The 23,446-nt window shown below is 36.8% G+C and overlaps 1 protein-coding gene across 2 annotated transcripts in view; it reads right to left on the bottom strand.

Annotated features, from left to right (window-relative positions):
• The window catches only part of LOC137388865 (general transcription factor 3C polypeptide 3-like), a 37,001-nt gene that overhangs the window by 1,192 nt on the left and 12,363 nt on the right, over positions 1 to 23,446 (bottom strand). For both annotated transcript variants that reach the window (XM_068075335.1, XM_068075336.1), the window contains exons 7-20: positions 23,035 to 23,204; positions 22,490 to 22,577; positions 18,251 to 18,347; positions 14,602 to 14,695; positions 14,160 to 14,306; positions 13,041 to 13,227; positions 11,321 to 11,497; positions 9,322 to 9,405; positions 9,171 to 9,235; positions 5,461 to 5,565; positions 5,141 to 5,227; positions 4,065 to 4,181; positions 3,154 to 3,229; positions 2,636 to 2,827 (exon numbers count right to left, since the gene is read on the bottom strand). In XM_068075335.1, the coding sequence (XP_067931436.1) occupies positions 2,636 to 2,827; positions 3,154 to 3,229; positions 4,065 to 4,181; positions 5,141 to 5,227; positions 5,461 to 5,565; positions 9,171 to 9,235; positions 9,322 to 9,405; positions 11,321 to 11,497; positions 13,041 to 13,227; positions 14,160 to 14,306; positions 14,602 to 14,695; positions 18,251 to 18,347; positions 22,490 to 22,577; positions 23,035 to 23,204 (1,686 nt within the window). The remainder of the gene's footprint in view (positions 1 to 2,635; positions 2,828 to 3,153; positions 3,230 to 4,064; positions 4,182 to 5,140; positions 5,228 to 5,460; positions 5,566 to 9,170; positions 9,236 to 9,321; positions 9,406 to 11,320; positions 11,498 to 13,040; positions 13,228 to 14,159; positions 14,307 to 14,601; positions 14,696 to 18,250; positions 18,348 to 22,489; positions 22,578 to 23,034; positions 23,205 to 23,446) is intronic.

The following is a 23,446-nucleotide window of genomic DNA, read 5'->3' as shown; positions in this document are numbered from 1 at the left end:
CGTTGCTCCTTTGCTAAACTTCAATCATTACAAAGTCAAAATAATTTTTGAGACTCGCTCAGTTTTAATTTGGACACATCCCCCTGGCATAAGCATCGCTACCTTTAGTTTATTACACTCACTATTGGCCATCCCACATTGTACACATAAAAATATTAACATATGATTGCCAATTGTATTGAACTCGACCAAAAGCAGTGATATCAAACTGGTGCATCGCTTGCGTATTCAACTCCACAATATAACTCCACAATTATATAATACAGTAAATACAATGTAAATAATCTGTTCCAAGAATGTTTGTTTAAAAGCGATTTAATGTTTTGCAAACGGTAAAATATATGCAAATTGCCAAATCCTCCCCAAGATCTTCCCAAACTCACTCCTTTGGCCATTCAAAAAGTTTAAAAAACTAGATTTGACCTTTTAATTAACTTACTGTACAGTAACTGTAGAATTATTAGTTTGCATCAACAACTGATCCTTTTTTTCTTATCGCTTTTACTCAGTGCAGGGTCCATGATTACGCTAAGTTTATGATAAGTTAAGGGGAGTGCACACTTTTAATGTCAAACTACGTCATCTTTTTCTAGGCAGCAAGGTCTATGCTGTAAAGGAAAATAGTAAAAATATTTTATGTCTAAAATGAATTAAAACAAAAAGAGCATTAAAAGAGAAAAAAAACATTAAAGAGCATACAGTCTGTCTGACTGTTAATCTACCCATCGCCAGGGTTTGAAGTTAGGTTAAAAGACATCAATTGTCTTCCAGAATATTTGAACAATTGCACGGATATTTGTCCTCTGTCCTTTATCGACACACTTGACGATCTCTCACAGTGAACCAGACACCCAGGTACTAGTATGTATAGGAGAGATCACCCTATATGTTGTTTTTTCTCTAAAGTGGACAAGAGAGAAAGTGATATTGGCTAACGTCGAGATTCTTTTAATTCAAATCGAATTTGAGAACTTGCACCAGTTTGACGCTTTACATTACAGTGCGCCCTCAGGTTACAAGCTACCTGTTACACGATCTTTTCGCCTTACCAAGTAAAGCACGATGGTTTTTCGTACTCGCCATATGGATCCTGCTTTGCCATACAAATCTTATTTCACCATACGCATTTAACAAAAAATTTCGCTTGCAATTCAGATTTGACAGTCAGTTATTTATTACGTCAAAATAACGGAGATGCTGATATTCTGTTGGCCGAAAACCTCACAATGCCTGAAAGAGATACGATGAATGATTTCTCTCAGTTCAGCATTCCTCGCGTCAAAAGCGGTAATATTTTCCCTTTAAAACCAGTAGTAAGGTTGGAGTTGCAATCCGAATTCAATTCCGAGTTGCAATTCGAACCAAGGTCAGTGATCAGACAACTTCCCTTAGCCTGCTAACAAAAATCCACCTAATTACATAATTATATTTATTTTCAAGCGTACAGTAACATAATTAGCATTGGTATGTTTTTGTGCTTTTGTCACTACATGTACTACCTCAAGTCACATCACTCCAAAGATACAGTAATAAAATGTCATTTCCATGGCCATTAAATGGTCAAGTATGCGAGAGGCCGTTTTTGTGAATAGCATCGCTCGGGCTTCCTCGTCGAATTAGGTTGAAAAAGGATTTCATGAGGTCAGCTATAAGTTATAGTGAAAAGGAGCCGGAAACCGATGAGTGATAAAATTTTAGCGATGAAGTTAAGGTTAAGTAAATAGGTACAAATCCATACATGTACTAAAACTTAGCTTCAAGTGTGTGTTTATTAAGCTAAATTCATATAAGTTAAATCCAATGTTTGTGTTATACGTCTGTCTTGGAGGTAAGAACTCCCTATGGTACACATTGCATTGTAGTACAGTACCACCAAATACACTCAATTTATTGTAGGTAACTACCGTTATTAAGGTTAACATACTATTTTGTTACTAAATCTTAATATGTCCAGTACTCATATAAAAATTTGATGATTTCACCAGGGGACGTTTGCATTATATAATGACTATGGGTTTCTATACCTATCTATAAGACTCTATTTTCGCTATATGATATCAACCCTGGAATGGATTGAAATCGTATGGTGAGGGCACATTGTATTGTACAATTTTTGGCGGAGTGCGAAGCAAAAACTTTACATAAATGCTCTATGTTATTTACATTCTACTGCAGTTGAGTTCCTAACGAAGTATGAAAGAAGCTTTTATTTCTCCCACATAAACCGTATGACTGAGTTTGATTTCCGTCACATTTTCAACCTTCACAGGCACTGCATAACTGCTAAAGGCACGAATGAAGCCAGAGTCAAACAACATCAATACTTTCTACTAAAACAGGAAATAAAATTAAAGCAATAATAAATTATGGAAATGCAACCACCTAAACACGGTTTACATCATTTTTATGAATTTCACAATATAGAACAATTCTGATATAACTATAACATTTAGTAAAAGTTTGAGTGAAACACATTGCCAATGTTTTTTTGAAGTTCGCCCATAACTCTAATATTTTTGTGATAACCAAGGTCGCATATAAATTCGGGAACATCACCTTGTATGATACAAAGCAATGACTCCAACAACAATCAACAGGAAGGTGGAAACAGCTACACGTGTTGTAAGGCACTCACCAAGGTTGTAGAAGGTCTCCTGACACTCGCCTCTGAGTTTTAAGTATCTGTCTAGAAAGCAGATGCCTTGTATAGCCAGAGTTGCCCTCTGAGTTGTGAATTTCATGCAGACAATGTGGAGGAAACAGATTCCGATGAGAAGGTTTAGCATGGGCGATTCTCCAGACTGTTTATAGGCTGTGATAAACTGATCTATAAACATAGGCAGTGCATAAGGAAGGATAAAATAGCTTTTTCAGTCAATAAAAATGTGCTCATTACAAGGGCTCTCAAAACTGTGAGAAGACAATTTCTACTATCATGATGCTTCTGGGAAATTTAAAGTGATTTACATGTAGGGTGATTAAGGCGGATGAGGCAACCACTTCACGTTTTCAGTGCTACAGAAAAGTTACCCATTAGTCTGTTACCCATTTGCTGGCTCACTACTACCCATTAGTCTGTAGCGAGCCAGCAAATCAAGCAAAAGAACGAAAAGAGTAAGCCAACATTTCATGGATAAGATTAGGGGTACTCACTGATAGCGGCCCTGTATGAAGAGAATATGATGCTGGCGTGTCCATGGACTATGTTCATAACTGAAGAGGAAGGGTGCTGTAACAGATGTCATACATAGAATGAGTGAATGCATGTAAATCTGTGAGACAACGTGGTTGCAAATCATAAATCATAAAGCCTTCGACTCATATGTCTGATGTGATGATCATATCAAATCAGAACTGATGAGATTGTGAGTAACCTTCAATTACAGAAGCACATCAGTTTAATTCGGCTACCAGATTCATATCTTCAGACATTCAGGGTTAGTTCAATTAAATGGTGAGGAGATGGCAGTTTTTAGTAGTGTATGAGGTATGCTCTGTAAGTTCGCTGTCTATGTAGGTGTAAAACAATTGCACCCACAAGTACAAGTAAACAGAATTTTATCCGCAATCAGTCATCACAGTGCAAACATGACATCTATGCTAGCTTAGCGATTTTGACAAGCAGTTGATCAGCAAGTCAACGTTTTGGACTACATGAGAGTTCAGTTGTAGATAAGTAAGAGTATGCCAGGTTGAAGATTTCCCTTGTCTTTAACAGGAAAATATGAGTTGTCGTTCTGACCGCCATGCATATGATTGGTTGAAAACATGAAAAAGTTTAGCAAAGGGAAGAAAACTAACTTTGTTTAACTGAAATCACATAAAAGACATCGATTATTAATGTTCCCTTCAACAAACTAAAAATGAACTATTCTTCTATACATCGCCATAAATTATTTATATCGTAACACCGACAGATCCATGTTTATGCAGCCATAACACTGACTCCAAAATCTTACTAGAAAACTCAACCATAGAGTGTGTTTAATTAATAGTAGAGGAGCCTACTCCCTCACGTACATGTGATGAGAATCTACGAGCGCTAAGTGAGTTTAGAAACCAACCTTTCTGAGCAGGCGCTCACTAAACCTAGAAAAGCGCACATCGTGGGTTGATATGGAGGTTATCATTGAGAAGATGTTGGATATCTGGTTGAGCCTTCCATCTGGGTTAGCCACCATCTACAATATGTATTACATCTCCTATATCTACATAGTAATTGAGTTAGTGCTAGCATAGGAAGGGTTAGATTATGATAAAGAGATGACATATTTGTGCAGAAGGCTTTGTGCATGCGGACAAAGTCATAGCTATGTCCATGTCTAACCTTGCCAAGCAGTGCCATCATGGGTACCAATGACAGAAATGTTGCCCAATGAGATTGCGCCCTAATGTTTCAAGGTCATAAGGCTCTTGTTGATTTTGTAGATTTTTTGAAGCATCAAAAGCGCTCGAGATTAATGCAATGTAATCAACAGTCTATTTAACAATGTGAACTTGCAACTCAATATATAATGCTGTTGGTTAAAGACATCCATGAGTAGGTGACTGAGGGAGTGCATGAAAATGCAGACATCTCTTCCATATATTGGTTAAATAATATTTTGTTTAGTTAGTTTAGTTAAATATCTTTATTAGTTATTTATTAGTTAAATATTATCTATTATTTAAATATCTTATATTTAGTAAATTTAGTTTAAATAAGAATTCCACATCAATCACAATTTGGCCAATCTTTTCTATAATTAATTCCAAAACTTTAACAAGGATTGATTTGCCAACGATCCTTGACTATTACTAATATTTACTATAATAAGAGCTGTGTCTATCCAGTTGTCCGAAGCCACATCAAGAGCATTAGAAAAACCGATTACCTTGTGTGGGAATCACACCCAGGGCATCAGATTTAAAGGCAAGCCCACTACCACTAGACCACTCAGTCTTCTTACCACATAACATAATAATTATGCAGATACTGATTACTCATGACGATCTCTCACAATGTACAGAACTGGTAAGCACACTAATTTTAGTTTAATGAAGCCAAAAACATATGAAGGTTCATTTTCTTCAAGTTTTTTTACACCACAAAAAAATGAGTAGAATTTCATTAATATACACATGCATATATCCATCTAACCTTCATAATGGTGTCTCTGAATAGGTCAAAAGATCCACCTCCGTGTCGAAGTAATATATGGCAACAGATACACCGGAACTCTAACTCCTACATAGATAAACACCAACGATTAGGGCATATACATACAGGGTTACATAGTATGTCTGATCATTACGCATAGATAGTTCATGCAAAGACGTACTCCATTACACAAACCAAAATCAAATCGAAGGGTTACAAAAGGCGACCACAGCCAATCACTCAATACCTGGAGAGGAGACATGCCCATATACAGGATAGATGGAGGAAGCAGAATATGAGACGCAAATAGCAACACTTACATCATTCCAGTTTTTCTTGGAGAAGAAAGCGTGAGTACAGAAAGCGCTCTTGACAAGTACAAAGAGGGTGTCGTACAGCTTGTGTTTGCTGCAGGTGCTGCACGCCTACAAACAGTGATGAGTATCACAACTCAAAACCGGTGCTACATATAACAAATATATATATATATAACCTTTATTTGAACGCCATGGCGCAGTATTTGTCAACCACTATTCCCTATAGTGGCATTTTATTAAAGGTGGGGTTCAAATAGAGTGGCTGTGCCGCTCTCGATTTGAATTTTTTGCCTCATTGTGTTTTTTGAGTAGCTTATTAGGGTTTTGGAAAGATAAATCCCACATGAAAAACGGGGGAAGATAATGTCGCCTACATTTTGCACTCTTTTGGGCGGAGCAATATTATGGCCATTCGTACCAGCATTTTTGCTAAACTATTTTTTATATAATATACATTGAAATATCAGACAGACTTAAAAAAAGAACCAATTCCGATTAATATTAGTCAGATGCAGTTAATAATTATTCCGATATAGTCGCTTTCAATGTTTTAAAGAAAAAACTATAAAGATTCGGAGTTAAAAGACAGTCGACGTTACGTCGTAACAATGGATGCTTTATGTCTTATGGTGCTCTTCAAGAGTATTCTCATCGCTCATCAAAACGCCTTAAAGTTTTCAGATAAGATTCAAAATCACATTATTGAATTTCACATTATTGATTCACATCCATTGTGAATCTGAAAACAATGGATCGGATTTAGGCCTCAGTGGCTTCGAATCGGTGAGTAGTTCTGGTGATCGTGACGGTTGATCTTCGCAGACACACCATGGCAGCCACTACAGCAACAACAAAAGAATCGTGATTGAAGTAACTGAGTCATTATGAATTTATTATTACTATTTTGTACACTTTTCTACTGATCACTTTCTATTATGGGTTTGTAAAGATCAAAGAATGTCAAAGTGGCGGTCAAACAGAAGCGGCATTTAATTAAAGGTTGAGGCTGAATTTTTCAACTGCTCTCCTTTAGTGGTGTTCTATTAGAGGTAGCGTTCAAATAAAGGTGGCATTCAAATAGGTGTTTGACAGTAACATTTCTACCAATAAAATCCTTAACACATAAGTGCTCTAACAGAAGAATTAATATTAGAATTATAAGCATGAAAAGAGCTGACTGAGAGGCGGATAGACAGGCATACTATTACAACATTAACCAAGTGTTTTACATCAGATCTATCAGAAACTGACAATAACAATAATGCAAACGTACACTACCAATAAAAAATTAAAATCTTGCTATTAGATGATAAGAATTTGTCGAATTAATTATTGCCTTTATGGATGTATCAGAGCTAACATTTCTGCTTAGAGACTCTCATCTAAAGGCCGGTTCACACTATGTCGCCGTTTGTCCGCGTTTCCCTTTCGGCGTTCATCGTCAATTATGTAAACCGTAAATTTATGGCATCGACGAAGCATCGTGGACACATCGGGAAAGTTTGCAGCTGTCAAACTTTCCCAATACTCCGCCGAGCATCGACGACCACCTTTCAAATGTGAACCCTTTCGGCAATGATAATTCACGGTTGTTGATGGCGTGATTTATTCATATCCGTTCATGATAGTCACTGCGGGACTAGTTTTTGATTCCCACATACGAAAACAAAAAAGTTTATTCGCAAAAATTTAAAAAGATAAATGTCACAGAGTATTTCCTGATGCAAACGCGGATGGGTTTGTGATAGTCTGAACATTGTTATCATCGATGATGACCGAAGTATTGTGGCATCAATGCCGAGATATGGCGATATAGCATGAACCAGCCTTAAGGATAGTTTTATATCTGGCAATGTGTTTTTATTAAATGTCTGTTTTAATTGCATATTTACAAAACAAACCAAGTCAGAATTTATTGCATGAATAACAGTGAAAAGGTATTGAAAAACATTTGTATGACACCAAAAACCTCGTATCAGATTATATGCTACCAATAATTACAGTTTTTCAATGTATGACGACTATAGTACATATATTTTCAAAATTAATTACAAGAATTTAGAAGCAATATCACCAACTTAATGCTAATCAATATGGCATAATATTTAAATTTAAAAAAATCAGTGGATAGATTTTAGAGTTACGTGGAGGAGTGAGGTTATTCTCATACTGAAAGCAGTAGGCTGTATCACATGTGTCAAACTGACAGCCCGCAGATCATTTTACATTATTGTTATTCTTAGCCCATCGATATGGAGCACTGATGACATAATACTGCATAAAGCTACAGATCCCATAATGCAAAGCTTCAGCTGACTTGCTGCGCCCTTATCGCGTCAATTTAATCTGAAGTTTGTTTCAGAGTGATATTCCTGTCCGTTTTTATCCATGTTTATGTTCCAAAAACATTTAGTTTTAGTGTGTTCATTAAATGTTTATCCCATTCGGCCCGCAACCTAGATTGCGTTTTGAATTTTGGCCCCTTGTACAATTGAGTTTGACATCTCTGCAGTGTGGACACTAATTCTTTCTGCAATGAGTAGGAATTAGGAGAAACAGTAAAAGATAGTAAAATCTCTCCGCACAAGTAACTTTGGCAACAACATACACTACTACTACTTTTGACTACTACTAAAAATGGTGAGTGTGGAAACATCTGCATAAATACTTGAGCTGCGTGGCTACTAAATAATCAGCATGTTACCCCTTGTTAAACTGTATTTCTTGACTGATGTACTCAGTTTTAAATGATGACGATCATTGGCACAGCTAGAGCAAAACTCTAAACAAGTTGTCCTCTCAATGTACTATAGAGGTTTAACCCTTTCACGGGCAGGTTTTTGATTTTGCTATTTCAGCCTCCCATGGGTGAACTGATTTATCAAAAAATGAAAGTTTTCAAAATTGATGATTACATTGACAACTAGATTTATTCACATAGAAATGTTTTAATGCAGAATAATCTATTATACTAAGAAAATTAAACTTAAAGTCCATAATAACTATATTATAATATAATACGGTTCCTGAACTAAAGTATAGCATAGACTATATTATATTATAGTCATTATGGATTATGATGTCGGAATTATTCTCCATTGTAGAGTCCCATACCACAATCAGGACACCAGGTTGAATTCTGCTTCCTTTGTATCCTTTGCCCAGTTTCCTTAATTTACCACAAACTGCACACATGTTTCTTCTTCTGTTTAGTATCTTTTAGCACTGATAATACTTGTTCTTACACTTGATACTCGATTACAGAGTTGTGTGGATGTTGCAATGGTATAAAATTAGTCGCCAATGTTGTGCAAAGGCAAGCAGGTAAAATGGATGTTTACCATCATGACACCTTTCAAATATATCATTTTTTCGAATGCTATTATATTGAATTTTCCCAGTGGATGAAAATGTAAACAAACACAGGCCATTAACCAATAATATTTTCCATTACAAAAATTTCACCCTTAGCAATGACGAAATCGCAGCTATGCCCACCATGCGTAGTTGCGTAAAATGACGATCACGTTGTCTGCCTGCAAAGGGTTAACAATATCACGCCTACAGCGAATGATGCCAGTAGCTGACCAAGAGACGTTGCTAATTCAACTCATAAAAAGGCTGGCATGGGAAACCTATTTACTGAGTTTAGATGACGCATGGGTAAGGTAAAGGCACAGAATGATTGAGGAAAGACAATTGCAGAATATTACCTGATTGAAGAGATCCCAGCATTCTGACTCATTAAGAGAGTTGTCTCCACCACTCAGTGCAGGGGCTGACAATTGAGGGAACATAATTGGTCAGTTACATGAAACAAGTAAAATTTTAAAAAGAAAGCGGTATGTCACGAGCAGAACTTACGGTTCTTGTAGACTTTATCGTATTCAGGTAGAACTCGTCTAAGGAAAGCCATCCTGCCCTTGTATGCCTTGCATGACATCAATGCTGTAATCATAGGCACGAGCGTGATCAGAGCAGTGTTATGTATGTCATAGTAAATTACTTACAGATAGTCCTTTGCTTGTCATAAATTGCCATTTCTTTCCAATACACAAAGCAAAATATATCAGAAGACTTCATTTATTGTGGGCGTCTTGATCTATCAGCCAATGAAAAACCGTTATTATTTCAAGTTTAATCAATTTAATACAAACCAGCATTACGCCTGGTGATGACTGATATTTCCTTCATATTCAATCAGGTAGCCAACAGGTGGCTGTTTAGGAGGTTGGTTCACAGGAACTAGACAGAGTTTTGAAACCAAATTTTTCAACGATCTGGCAGAAGGCTCGAATCAGGTCAAAAAATAGGAAAATTCAGAGTGCTTAGGCGGGACTACTCGAGACACACAGACACAGGAATTTATTAATAGACTGTAGATGAATCATCCTGCTGATAGTGAAGAGGTGCAGAGTTCCAATACTTGCAAAAACGATGCTGTGGTGACTAATTAATTAGGAAGATATACAACCGAAAGACTAATTTTACTATTCAGCATAAATACAACTGATAGCTGTGCCGGCTTTCCATAAAAATGTTTTCCATGAACTTTAAGGTTGTTAAATATTGTTGTTAATAATACTGTTGTTAATAATAATAGTTGACCTCATGGATTTCCTACCCAGTGTCGTATGGTTTCACAGAGTCCCGCGACCAACAGAAGCGTATACGGGAGCTCGCTCGATTCCAAACAAACAGGCCACGCCTACTATTTTTATATAAGTTATAATGGAGAGGCCGCAACATTAATCAACAAAAACTACTCCCATTAGCAGTCGCTTTAAAATTGATTGTTGTATCATAAACCATTTGAAAGAAAACAAAATTTCCTACAAAAAGCTGCTAATAATGTTTTTGTAAAAACGTAAAGTAAATGCCAAAAAGAGCGGTATTGAGAGCGAGGTATGAATATTCCATTAGAGATCAGTATGTCGATCCGATTTGTTTGGAAGCGGACGTTTTTGTTTCCGGTTTTGGTCGCGAGACTTTTTAAAGCTATATGACTCTGCCAGTACAGAGCTGTATAACTTCACAGAGTTTCGCTGCTAACGGATGCGCATATCGAAGCTTTCACGGCTCCAAACAAACAAGCCGCGCCCACTATTGTTTTATATAAGTTATAATGGAGAGGCCACAACACTAACCAACAAAAATTACTCCCATTGGCAGTCGCTCTAAAATTTATTGTTGTATTATACACCATTTGAAAAAAGACAAAATTCCCAACAAGAAACTACAAATGATTTTTTTGTAATAAAGTAAAGTAAATGCAAAAGAGTGAGATGTTGAGAGCGAGGTAAGAATATTCCATTAGAGATCAGTATGTCGATCGGGTTTGTTTGGAATCAAGCGTTTTTGTTTCCGGTTGTGGTCACGGGACTCTGTGAAACTATACGGCTCTGTCCCTACCAAGACAAAGTTAATTTTAGCCAATCAAAATGGAATAGCTCAGACCTGTCGTTTTTAGTGGTGCTTGCTAAAAAACCATTGAAGAAATGGAAAATGTTGCATATATATGTTAAATAAAAACAAATTTCCTGTCCAAAGGCTTTTTTATTACTAGGGTAACACCGGGCATTCAGTGCTAATTAAATAAATTCAAAAATGAGCTACGACAATCCATAATGCCTTGAGAAATTGACATTCTTTGAGAGTTGTCCTACCCTGATAGGAATGCAAAAAGAAAGGTGACTTCCTAAACTAAAGTATAGCATAGTTGGATCGGTTCAAAACTTGCTAAGAAAGCTGAGTAAACACAGATGAATGCTTAGTTTTTCACAAGTAATAGACCAATGAGATAGATGAGTAGAGACCCAGCCGGTAGCTCAATGAACAAGAATTACGCAGAAGTCATACATACATAGCTCATTGTCAGCTACGATGTGGGGCGGAAGCTGACCAAACAGCAAATATTGAACATATCTGAAGAATTCATCAAGTTTCTCTTGTGAGTGCAGCAACAGACAGGTGTGCAAGAGTAGCCTTGGTTCCTTGCCCTCCAGACCGGTCCAATCATTCCTCACTGTACTGGCTTCCACTACAGTGCACAGAACACCCAATAAACAATCGATCTATACATAATTAGCCTTAGAAACATTGGGAAGCAACTGCAAGTACTGCAATGCCAAGGTTCAGAGATACATATAGCGAATGGATATATGGCGCATGTTACTAAATTTAGATTAGGTAGACCTCAAAATAACTTAGCTTATAGATCTATTATTATATTTATGTTTCTATTTTAATTTTTACCAGTTTTTTCACATTCAGGTAAGGTTTTGACAGGAATGTCGCAAGTTGGAAATGACATCAAGTGTTGTGACAAATATCTGCTCTAATTTCACTTCTTATATTGGATGATTAATACGCTGGGAAGGGCTTTGGCAGGGCTTGACTGTAATCTGATCTTACGCCGAGGTTTGACTGTAATCTGATCTTATGCCGAGGTTTGACTGTAATCTGATCTTAAGTCAAGGTTTGACAGTGATCTGATCTTAAGCAGGGGTTTGACTGTAATCTGATCTTACGCCGAGGTTTGACTGCAATCTGATCTTAAGTCAAGGTTTGACAGTGATCTGATCTTAAGCAAGGGTTTGACTGTAATCTGATCTTACGCCGAAGTTTGACTGCAATCTGATCTTAAGTCAAGGTTTGACAGTGATCTGATCTTAAGCAAGGGTTTGACTGTAATCTGATCTTACGCCGAAGTTTGACTGCAATCTGATCTTAAGTCAAGGTTTGACAGTGATCTGATCTTAAGCAAGGGTTTGACTGTAATCTGATCTTACGCCGAAGTTTGACTGCAATCTGATCTTAAGTCAAGGTTTGACAGTGATTTGATCTTAAGCAGGGGTTTGACTGTAATATGATCTTACGCCGAGGTTTAACTGCAATCTGATCTTAAGTCAAGGTTTGACAGTGATCTGATCTTAAGCAGAGGTTTGACTGTAGGTCTGACCTATTCTGATATGTGTAAAAACTACATAATTTAAATTTATAACAGTGTCAGTTCCTACTAGGCGCACAAGTATGTTAGCCAATTTTGATGGTTATTAGAAAAAAATGGAATTGCACTCAAAGTGCCTTAATTGGTTTTCACAATCAACCATTTACAAATTGAACAAGTTCAAACTGCAGTTTGCATGACTTATTTAAACATTTTAGTTGACTGAAACTAGAGGTTTTCAAAATTTATCACCCAACCAAGATAGGCTTGTGTACAGGCGGCTCAACACAAATCTAAATCTCTTTACGCTATGGCACAATGCTGTAGTCCAAGTAACCGAATATGATAAGCTAACAGACCAGAGTATGATAAGACTGCTCCAGAGAATGTTAGTCTGAGAGATATACAAATACCTACCTCCACCCTCAGCAAGAGTATGATAAGATTGTGCTCCAGAGAATGTTAGTCAGAGAGATATACAAATACCTACCTCTACCCTCAGCAAGAGTATGATAAGACTGCTCCAGAGAATGTTAGTCTGAGAGGTATACAAATACCTACCTCCACCCTCAGCAAGAGTATGATAAGACTGTGCTCCAGAGAATGTTAGTCAGAGAGATATACAAATACCTACCTCCACCTTCAGCCAGAGTGTGAAGCGCCTCTTGGTCAAGACCTAGTTGTTGTTGCAGTAAAGATAGCTGCACTCTTGCAGACACATGATTGGGGGCCAGTTCTACGACCTTCCCGTAAGCATCAGCGGATAGCTTGATAAGGCCTAGGGCGCTAAGGCACTCTGAGTACTTGAGCCATACTGCTGCCTGGATAGCAGAACATCAGCAAGATAACCGAAGGAAATCTTTTACCAGCAAACTTGGGCAGCAACAACAGAAACTTAGACCATGAATAATTATTCTGAAAACTGAATATTTATTTAGCACTGAAAATGACCTTTGGCCTTTCATTAGGGATAAGCGTAATGCCAATACTTCTATTAATTTGAAGTGGGAGGGAAGGGAAGTTTTTCATCAAAAAAAGCAAATTTTACAACAACACTGCATTTAATCAAATGAATTATAGTTTTGTAACCTTCTTAACAGTTGACAAGTTTGAATGGCAACTGAATTTAGCCTTAGTGTTATAGCGCTCTGCGACAACAGGATTGGTTGAACACACATCTTTAATGATGACACTTCAAAACAAGTTCACATAGTCTATGTTAGACTACCTTAGTATCTTTATCCACCCTCTACCTACGCTTTACCTGTCTCCTGTATAACCAGAGCTACACTACAACTGTCTTGACTAAAAAACAATTGGATAATAAAAAGCTCCTTCTCTTTCTTATTTCACAATTTATTACTTTTAAGATAATCCACTTGTTTTAATACTATATGTCATTATGTTAAGTACTTATCCCTAAATTTTTGGATTGCAGAACAAATTAAGTGAAATACAATGTAAAAATATAACAAGCTCTGCTCCAAAATACACCAGTCTTGACATATGAAACAAAGCAGACCAAACCCGTAGGCAGTAGAGGTTTGACTGCATACTGACTAATCAGGTGTTTTAAATGTGATAGATTGTTTTTTCCAAGTGGAGTACTTAACCATCCAAGCAATCCAATGGGGTGAGCTAGTCTATAGATCAGTGCATAACAGCCTTCACCCACAGGTACTAATCACACTGGAGACAAAGGAGCCAAATAGAAAACATAATAGCGGAGAGCACACTACAGGAAGTGACTCACCATATTGTACTGATTAGATGCAACCAGCCTCTCCAACAGTTGTCTAGCGATGGCATGCTGACCATTTTCCTGCAGTGCGTCACTGATGTCCAACAGTAAGTCTCCAACTTCATTGACATCTTCACCCTTAAATCCATCTAGCATACCCTAAGGGAATACAGCAGTGCTACATTTATATGGGAAGTAGGTACTTCACCATAGCTGCCCTATATAAACGTGGCAACATTTGACCAGAACAGAATTTGTCCCACAACAGAATATAGTCCCACATTGACACCTATACTACATATTAATATGCCTTCGAACTGCTATCTAGTATTAGTACTATCAGGTAACATAGGGTTTTTATGCATCAAGCAACACTTTTATGAGAAGAATCAATCAGAAAGACTGTTATGACCTGGTGTTGATAAATAACATTAAATCTGAGAAGCCTACAGACCTCAGCTTGTGAGATGTCAGACTGGTAGATCAAAGTGACGATAAGCTTGCTTCTGAGATCTAGCGGCAGTGCCTCAGGCAGCTTTAGTCCTCCACTAAAATATACTCAAACAATACATACAATCTAGCAAAACGTGTACACTATAATTTGGTCAAGACACGGTGAAATAACAAGATGGTTTGGGTACATTGGCTAATGTGCTGGATAAATAAGTACGAGTATATTGATGTACCTACTGTAAGTGTAGGAGCAGTATGTTGATGTACCTACTGTAAGTGTAAAGCAGTATGTTGATGTACCTACTGTAAGTGTAGGAGCAGTATGTTGATGTACCTACTGTAAGTGTAGGAGAAGTATGTTGATGTACCTACTGTAAGTGTAGGAGCAGTATATTGATGTACCTACTGTAAGTGTAGGAGCAGTATGTTGATGTACCTACTGTAAGTGTAGGAGCAGTATGTTGATGTACCTACTGTAAGTGTAGGAGAAGTATGTTGATGTACCTACTGTAAGTGTAGGAGCAGTATATTGATGTACCTACTGTAAGTGTAGGAGCAGTATGTTGATGTACCTACTGTAAGTGTAGGAGAAGTATGTTGATGTACCTACTGTAAGTGTAGGAGCAGTATATTGATGTACCTACTGTAAGTGTAGGAGCAGTATGTTGATGTACCTACTGTAAGTGTAGGGGCGAAACCTGGCAACATGCAACGAGAACAAGTTTTTAATTTTCTAACTTACACTAAAATTAGACTTAAATTTGTCTCTATGGCCTACTATTTATATGTTGATGGCAGACACGTGCACCACCACTGCTTATGCAGCAATTCATTTTGAAAAAACCAGAAAATTAGTGTACTTCGAGACCAGGTCAGCTGCAAATGAAAAACTTTTAAAATTAGTTGGTTTTATATCTAAGTGCTTGTCACTAAAGATATATTTATAACTATAAACTTCATCAACTTCCAAAATAACTGAAAATGCCATTATATCAACATAAAAAGGTTTGCAAAAATTGGGGGTGGCACAAAGGTCGAGTTGCCTAGCAGAACACAACTAAGGAGATGAGCTACTTTGTTAACCAATGATAGACTACTGATATGGAAATGAGGCCTTGTCACATGCTAAATGAGGAACTAAAAACTAAAGCCTTGTCACGAGGGTGAGAATTTCTATAGGAAAAGCGTTTTTTCTCAGGACAGCGGGGAAAATCTGGAAATAATCGGGGAAAAAAGCAGAAAAAATGGGGAAAAGTGGTAATGTGGGGAAAAAGTAAAAAAATGTGAATTAGATTGAGAATTAATTATTTTTTATGATTGCCAACAATTTTGTTCATGCATACAGTTTATTGCTACCAGGAATGTAATATTGTTGGGAAATACTTGTACTTGCCTGGGCAAAAGTTTGAGTGAAACTTGAGTAGATTATTAAGAAGTTAGATAGATTGAACCATAGATTGAACCATAGATTGAACCATAGATTGAACCATAGATTGTGAGTTTTACCATAGTCCGTAAGAACCAGTCTGTGAGTTCCTCTTGGCTGAGACGTGATTAATGAGTGAACATATCGTACCTATATTCAGCTCAATACATGTTGCTATTTCAAAAACAATGTAATAATTGTCTAGGGTCAGATAGAAACGCTGTTATGTTTTACACAATAGGTTAGTCTAGTTTCTAAGAAGATGAAATATCATCTATTCAAGGCCAGATAGGATTAGAAATTCAGACAAAGACAACTTCATGGTTTTCATGACATGATTGATAAGAGAGACTATAGAATACTATCTGTATCATCATCATACACGTGGCCACAATAAACATTTTCTTACATTATTTTATCTGATTTAGTTCAATATTGGAAGTTATGTGTTTCGATACTTACATGTAATTTGAAAATTAATGCTTCACCGTGAATATCTATTGTACATTATATATATTACAATATATGCATATTATTACTGGAAATAAAGTTATAAAATTGTTTTAGAAATCAAAAGATTTTTAAAATATTCAATTTAGCAAACTGTAGATCAAGTTTTGTTTTTGAAAACTGTAAATATTCATACTTTTTCCTCGCTTTATTCCACTTTTTCCCACTAAACACCTTTTTCTCAGGATGGTAAATACCACCGGCATTTATCGCACAGGGAATAATGTGCCAACCCTGCTTGTCACATGTTCTAAGAGAAACGGAGGCCCTGTCACATGTTATAAGAGAAACTGAGGCTATGTCACATGTTATAAGAGAAACTGAGGCCACGTCACATGTTATAAGAGAAACTGAGGCCCTGTCACATGTTATAAGAGAAACGGAGGCCCTGTCACATGTTATAAGAGAAACTGAGGCCCTGTCACATGTTATAAGAGAAACTGAGGCCCTGTCACATGTTATAAAAGAAACTAATTTCCTCTCCTTAAAGATGGTTGATAGAGTTAACAGATCTGCTGTGAATAAATATCAAAAAGGAACTGAAATGGTTGAGACATCATCTTGTCATCTCATAGATAGCGGTGGAATTGGGAGGTGCAATACAATTGCTCACTCTGACATTGTCAGCAGATTTTATAGCTGAGCTGATTGGTCTCCACTACCATAAAAAGCGAGGTGCAAGAAGTCGTGTGAGCAAATGCACAGGTTGGTTTAGCGACAATCATACCAATAGGAACCAATTCAAACAGACTCAAATTTGAGGGTTCTTGTACGATGAAAGGTTCGATTGGGCTAACGACAATTGGTTTAATACCGATTGGTCCAAGTACAATTGGTCTAATAGACCGATTCATCCAAAGATAGTTTGAATGAATAATCGTACAATATACCATTTGGTCTAATGATGGTCAGTCTAAAATTGGTGTAAAAACAACGATATAAATACAAAAACTTAAATCAGAGACTTGTATTTGGTACACACAAGTTGAAAGGGTAGAAGTTCTATTGGAGTTTATGTAAATTCAGGTGATTTTCAGTAAAAAAAAACTAAAAATACAAGAGATAAAAATTTAACACGATGAAAAATATTATAATTATACTGAGAGCTCCAAATTTTAGATAATATGACAGTGACCGTGGAAAGTCTAAAATATATTTTTGTCCTACTCGCTAAAAACAGTCAAGATTCTCTCGTTACATTCAATATCTTTTTTCTTGAACTTAGCATTAGATCCTCCCCTACTAATAGACTCAATCTGACACTTTGGTGCAAATGATTCCTAGTGGCAAATACATCAACCGTATATTTGGTTTAGTTGGTTTAGACCGATCATGCCCTTGTACCAATCGTACCATTAGACGAGTTGATTTTAGACGAATTTGTTTTGAACGAGTTGGAATTGGACGCATCGCCATTAGACCAATTGTCTGGGACCGCAAAAAAGCAACACCTAGTAAAGACCTTAGTCTAAAATCCATCATAGAACAATCAGGTGGTAAAATCTGATATAATAAAAAATTTGAAACAGAAGAAAGTTTTTAGCGGTAAATAATGTTACAGTGAAACCAGCAGAGCGAATTTGAACTAAAATCTATAATATGTAGTTAATGCACTTTCTCACAGCTTCACTTCTGCAATCAAGGCAATAATCGAAATGGTTGATTTAGCCCAGTTATCAAGTGTCAACAACTTAATCATTGGCAGTTCACCAACCTTTCATTTGAGGTGACTCCGCAGTGGGCTTTGAGCAATTCTATGACTTTGCTGTATTTTTCGTCAGCAACATAAAAGTCAGCCAAGAGGTTCACCTCTACATATATAGAACTTACAATAAATAGTACTCCCATCTCATCAGCATGTGTACACCTATCATACAGTTTACCACTGCTAAACTTTTCACTACAGTAGCATAATCTCTTTATGTTATATAGGCAAGAATAGTTGGCCCTACAGATAAAAAAAACTTTTCAAGAGAAGCTAAAACGAAATCACAATTATGCCGTGACTGCAAAAACATATTGAAAAATTATAATATGCTATTAGTTTATTAATTGATTGAGTTTACAAATATTTTTGTTATTGTGCATTCCAAATGTTGGGTTGAATTATCTTTTAAATTGTTCATCCCTTTGCAATGAGACAGCTCTGAGAGCAGATGGTTGCAATAGGATGTGAAATCTTTCAAATTCACCATTAAAAAAGAAAACAGGTTCCCAAAACATGGCGACACTTGCAAGCAAACAGCATAAGGATGCATTTGATGGAATGAAAGTGTATTCCATTTCTAACTAGCTGCCATGTTAGGGTTACTTTGAGTATAATCACAACTGATTTGGCACAGAAAAAAGAGAGTAACAGTGTATCTCTATGGCATATAGAGGTAGCCAACTGCCAGCACCGCACCAACAAACTGAAAACAAAAAATCGCCAAAACCTAATGAAATTATGCACAGATAGGATCACATGAACTGCTAAGGCTTCCATAAAATCTGACATCTCACTGTTTTCGAACTGAAACTCTTCCTAAACCTTTAGGCAGGTATCAGCTTTATGTATTACAATAATTCTCCAGTGCAAATTTATTTTACAAAAAAATTAAACAGTATATTTTTAAATGGTTGCATCACACCTTCAGTAATAATCATTAAATTATTAATTCAAGTACCCCAGCATGCCAGTGCGTCATGAGAGATCATCAGGTGTAATAACTATATGCACAGTTATTCTGAAACTCGGCATGGCAGTCTGGATAAAGTATGAAAGTAGTGCAGTCATATCATGGTTCAGAGTTCTCCTAGACTAACCATACAGCCTTTTGTGCCTGCATTATCACCAGGATAGGTGCAGTCTAAGGGACGAGTGGCAAGTTATTGAGGGCTGCGCTAGACCTATTGGTGGCTCAAGGGCCATCATGGGTATCAGCAACAAAAGTGACTTCCATGTTTGTAGATTGAAAAATTGTAATAAAATGGAGAAAAAGGTTTTCAGATGTAAGCTAAAAAAGAACGAGCAAACACATTCCTTATGCATGCATCATGTAATAATCTAACCACATCGGCATATACAGTGGTGATACAAATTATGGAACCGCCTTTGAGTTTTAGTAAATAATGCGCTATAATGGCTCTCATATTAGTTATATTCAGTCCAGATATGAAAAGTTATATATTATTAGAAAGGGAATTTTATCAGCTGTCACATTGTTTAATTTTTTTCTGCATCAAAACATAATTCCATCGCTAGTGCTGTTAAAAGTGCAACTAGTCAGGGTGTCTCATAACAAGTCACTTTTTTCAAAAATATTAGTCTGGTGAATGATCTCTAGAATTTCCAAATTCTTTGATCTGCTCAGTTTAACAATCATCTAAGACAACAATTGCATTGAGTGAGACGTTTTGCATTACGCAATGTAACCCAAATAGTATTGAAAAATCCTTCTGCTCTCAGTAAAAGTCATTCTAATAACTTCATCATCATGCCTCAACATCTCACGAAAGAAAAGCGTGCTGTAATAATTCACCTTCATCAGCAAGGGAAATTGCAGAGGGAAATTGCAAGGGCAGTAGATTGCTCTAAGAAAGGTGTATTTACAACAATCTGCAGATGGAAGGAACCTGGTCAAGTTGAAGAAAGGGCTGGTAGGGGAAGGAAAAAGCTAGCAACAGATCGAGTGACCAGACGCCTAGTGAGACTTTTTTTGGTTGCTAGACATCTAACCAGTCCTCTGTTAGCCAGTGAGTTAAAAGAATCAACAGGTACAGAGTTATCACCATCAACTGTTTGCAAATCATTGCGAGATAATGGCTTACGAGGCTGTAAAGCTCGTAGAAAATATATGCTATCATCTCGGCAAAAAAAGGCTCGTCTACAATGGGCAAAAGATCATGTGAATTGGTCACCAGAAGACTGGAGAGCAGTATTATTCAGCGATGAGAGCACATTTACTGTTCAAAATCACTCTGGCAACAATTATGTAAGAAGGAGACCTGGTGAAGAGTTTAAACCAGAATGTATTTTACCTACGATAAAGCATTCCACCTCAGTAATGATGTGGGGTTATTTCTAGGCTGCTGGTCCTGGTAGATTACATTTTGTTGATGGTATGATGAATGCAGAAAAACATTGTGGAGTACTACAAAGTGTGATGATATCATCTGCTAGAAGCCTGTTTGATAGAGAGTGGCTGTTTCAGCAAGATAATGCCACACAGCCAGAAGAGTAAAGAAGTGGTTTGCTGACAATAACGTTAACACTCTGACTTGGCCTTCTCAGTCACTCAGACATTAACCCAATTGAAAATTTGTGGAGCCGAATAGGCAATCTCGTAACTAAAGACAAACCAACCAATAAAAGAAGATTGATGGAGTTTATTTTGCAATCCTGGCATCGAATAGTTACACCTGAAGAGCTTCAGACGCTGACAGATAGTGCGCCCAGGTGCTGCCGATCAGTGATTGACAACAAAGGCTGGCCAACCAAGTATTGATCATCTTAAGGACCAAAACAGCTCTTTTCAAAGCTACTAAACCTTGTCTTTAAGTTAATTCATAATAAAAGCCATTTCAAAGAAAATAAATATGTTATTTTATGACTTTTGGTCAGACACTGTTTAATAGAAATGACAACTGTACAGTAACTCTCTGACAGCTTTCAGGAAACCTCTAATAATATTTTGATAGAAAATATGATGTGGTTTTAATTTAAGTTTATCAAAAAGCCAACATTGTGACGATTCAAATGATATATAATTTTTATAGTTATGTAAAAATTTGATTGTAGAAAAAACAAACACAACTCAGAATTCAGTGCTATGTAACAAAAATTAGAGGCGGTTCCATAATTTGTATCACCACTGTATATCCAATAGATAGTTGATAGTACAGTGCACCCTCAGGATACGGCTTTGATCCGTTCCAGGGTTGGCATCACATGGTGAAAAAATTGTATCTAGAGGTATAAAAGCCATAGTAATTATATAATGTAAACATCCCCTGGTAAAAATCGTCAAATTCTTATATAAGTGCTGTACATATTAAAAACTAGTAACAAAATAGTATGTTAATCTTAGTAACTATAGTTACCTACAGTAACTTTATTGTATTTAGTGGTTATGGTCTGCAATAAAATGTAACATTATAATGTACAGTAGGGAGTTCCTACCATCAAGACAGACGTACGTATAACATAAACTTTGAATTCCCTTCAAATAAGTTTGCTTACTAAACATACACACTTAAAGCTAAGCTTTAGTATGTATTTACAACTATTTTACTGAATTACAGTGTAGAGCTTTTTATCACTAAAATTTTATCACTTATCAGTTTCGGTCTTCGCTTTCACTATAACTTTTAGCAGACCTGTTTAAAACTTTTTTCAACCTAATTCGGCAAGAAAGCCCGAACAATGTTGTTTTCTAATGAAGTGGAATTTTGTTAGCAGTTTGAGTGAAGTTGTCTGACCTTCTGTTTAAAGAGATCGCAACTCAAATTTTGCTACTGGTTTTAAAGAAAAAGTATTACCCATCATTTTATACACGAGAATTGCTGAACTGAGAGAAATCAGTCATCGTGTCTCTTTCAGGCGTTGTGAAATTATTTTCGGCGAACAGTATTTTGGCGTCTTTGTTATTTTGACATACGTATTAGGCACACTGACTGCCAATTTTGAACCCGACAAAATTTTGGTGAATTCATAATTATGGTGAAAAACACTCATATGTTGAGGTAAAAAATCATCTTGTTTCACTTCGCAAGGTGAAAAATCGTATATCAGGGTAACCATATCCTGAAGGTGCACTGTATGTGAAACATTGACAATATGTGTGTATCACCCTACAAGCTTTTAACATGGTGTGGATGAAAAAGGCTTCGAAGCGCCATAACCATAGGTACATAACTTGAGAAGTAATGTAGGTACTATATTTGCATTAGGCATGGGCTTAGGCTAACAAACCTTCAGAGGTTATAAACTCTGGATGCGATTCAACAGCCTTTTCCAGCACTTGCACAGCCTTGTCATGCTTGCCTCTGCCATATAACAACTGCAGATAAAAACAAGTTCAAACTGTGCTCAAATTGGTTTAAGTTTTCTGATGTCAGCCAATTGATGATTGGTCAGTCAGATCTCCAAAGTATTAAATTACTTATCCATTCATGTATACAATGACAACAAGCAAATTTTCCATGAAAGCTTTGAAAATTTCCTCTATGAAAAAGCTTTAGTTCTACAAAATGAGAGAGTAAGTCACTGAGCCTAACACTTGCAAACTTAGCTTAACCTCAGTGTCCACTAATGACAATAGCAACATAAAGAGCCATAAGTCATTTTCTGAATACACAGTATCCCCCAGGTAGCACACAATATGCTTACTATATCTTCAGAAAAGCAACATGTTTCTCAAAAATATATAGCGGCATATACAAAATGTGTAGCATAGATCTAGCACCCAGGCACCCTAATTTAAACAGAGAGGCAAGTCAGGCTAGACCTCTGCACACCTTGACAAGATGCTTGGTGATGCTCATGTAAAGCTGTGAATCCGAGTTGGCACTGTTGCTGTCAAGGATCCACTGCAGCACTTCACAGCACCTTGTTAATTGCCCTAGTTCCCTCTCCAACTCTGCACACTTGAGGAGGGCCGGCGTGTTCTCCCTATCATACTTGGCAACTAAAATGTGGGATTCAAACAGAGTGTAAAGCCTAGTAGCCCGCTCATGCTCATGTCAGTAGACAAGTGATAGTAGTAGACAAGTGATAGTAGTAGACAAGTGACAGTAGTAGACAAGTGACAGTAGTAGACAAGTGATAGTAGTAAAAAAGTGACAGTAACAGACAAGAGACAGTAGTATACAAGTTATAGTAGTAGACAAGTAGCAGTAGTGGACAAGTGATAGTAGTAGACAAGTGATA

Source organism: Watersipora subatra, chromosome 2 (assembly GCF_963576615.1).
Source record: "Watersipora subatra chromosome 2, tzWatSuba1.1, whole genome shotgun sequence".
NCBI classification, from domain to species: domain Eukaryota; kingdom Metazoa; phylum Bryozoa; class Gymnolaemata; order Cheilostomatida; family Watersiporidae; genus Watersipora; species Watersipora subatra.
This window is presented reverse-complemented; position numbering and strand designations above follow the sequence as displayed.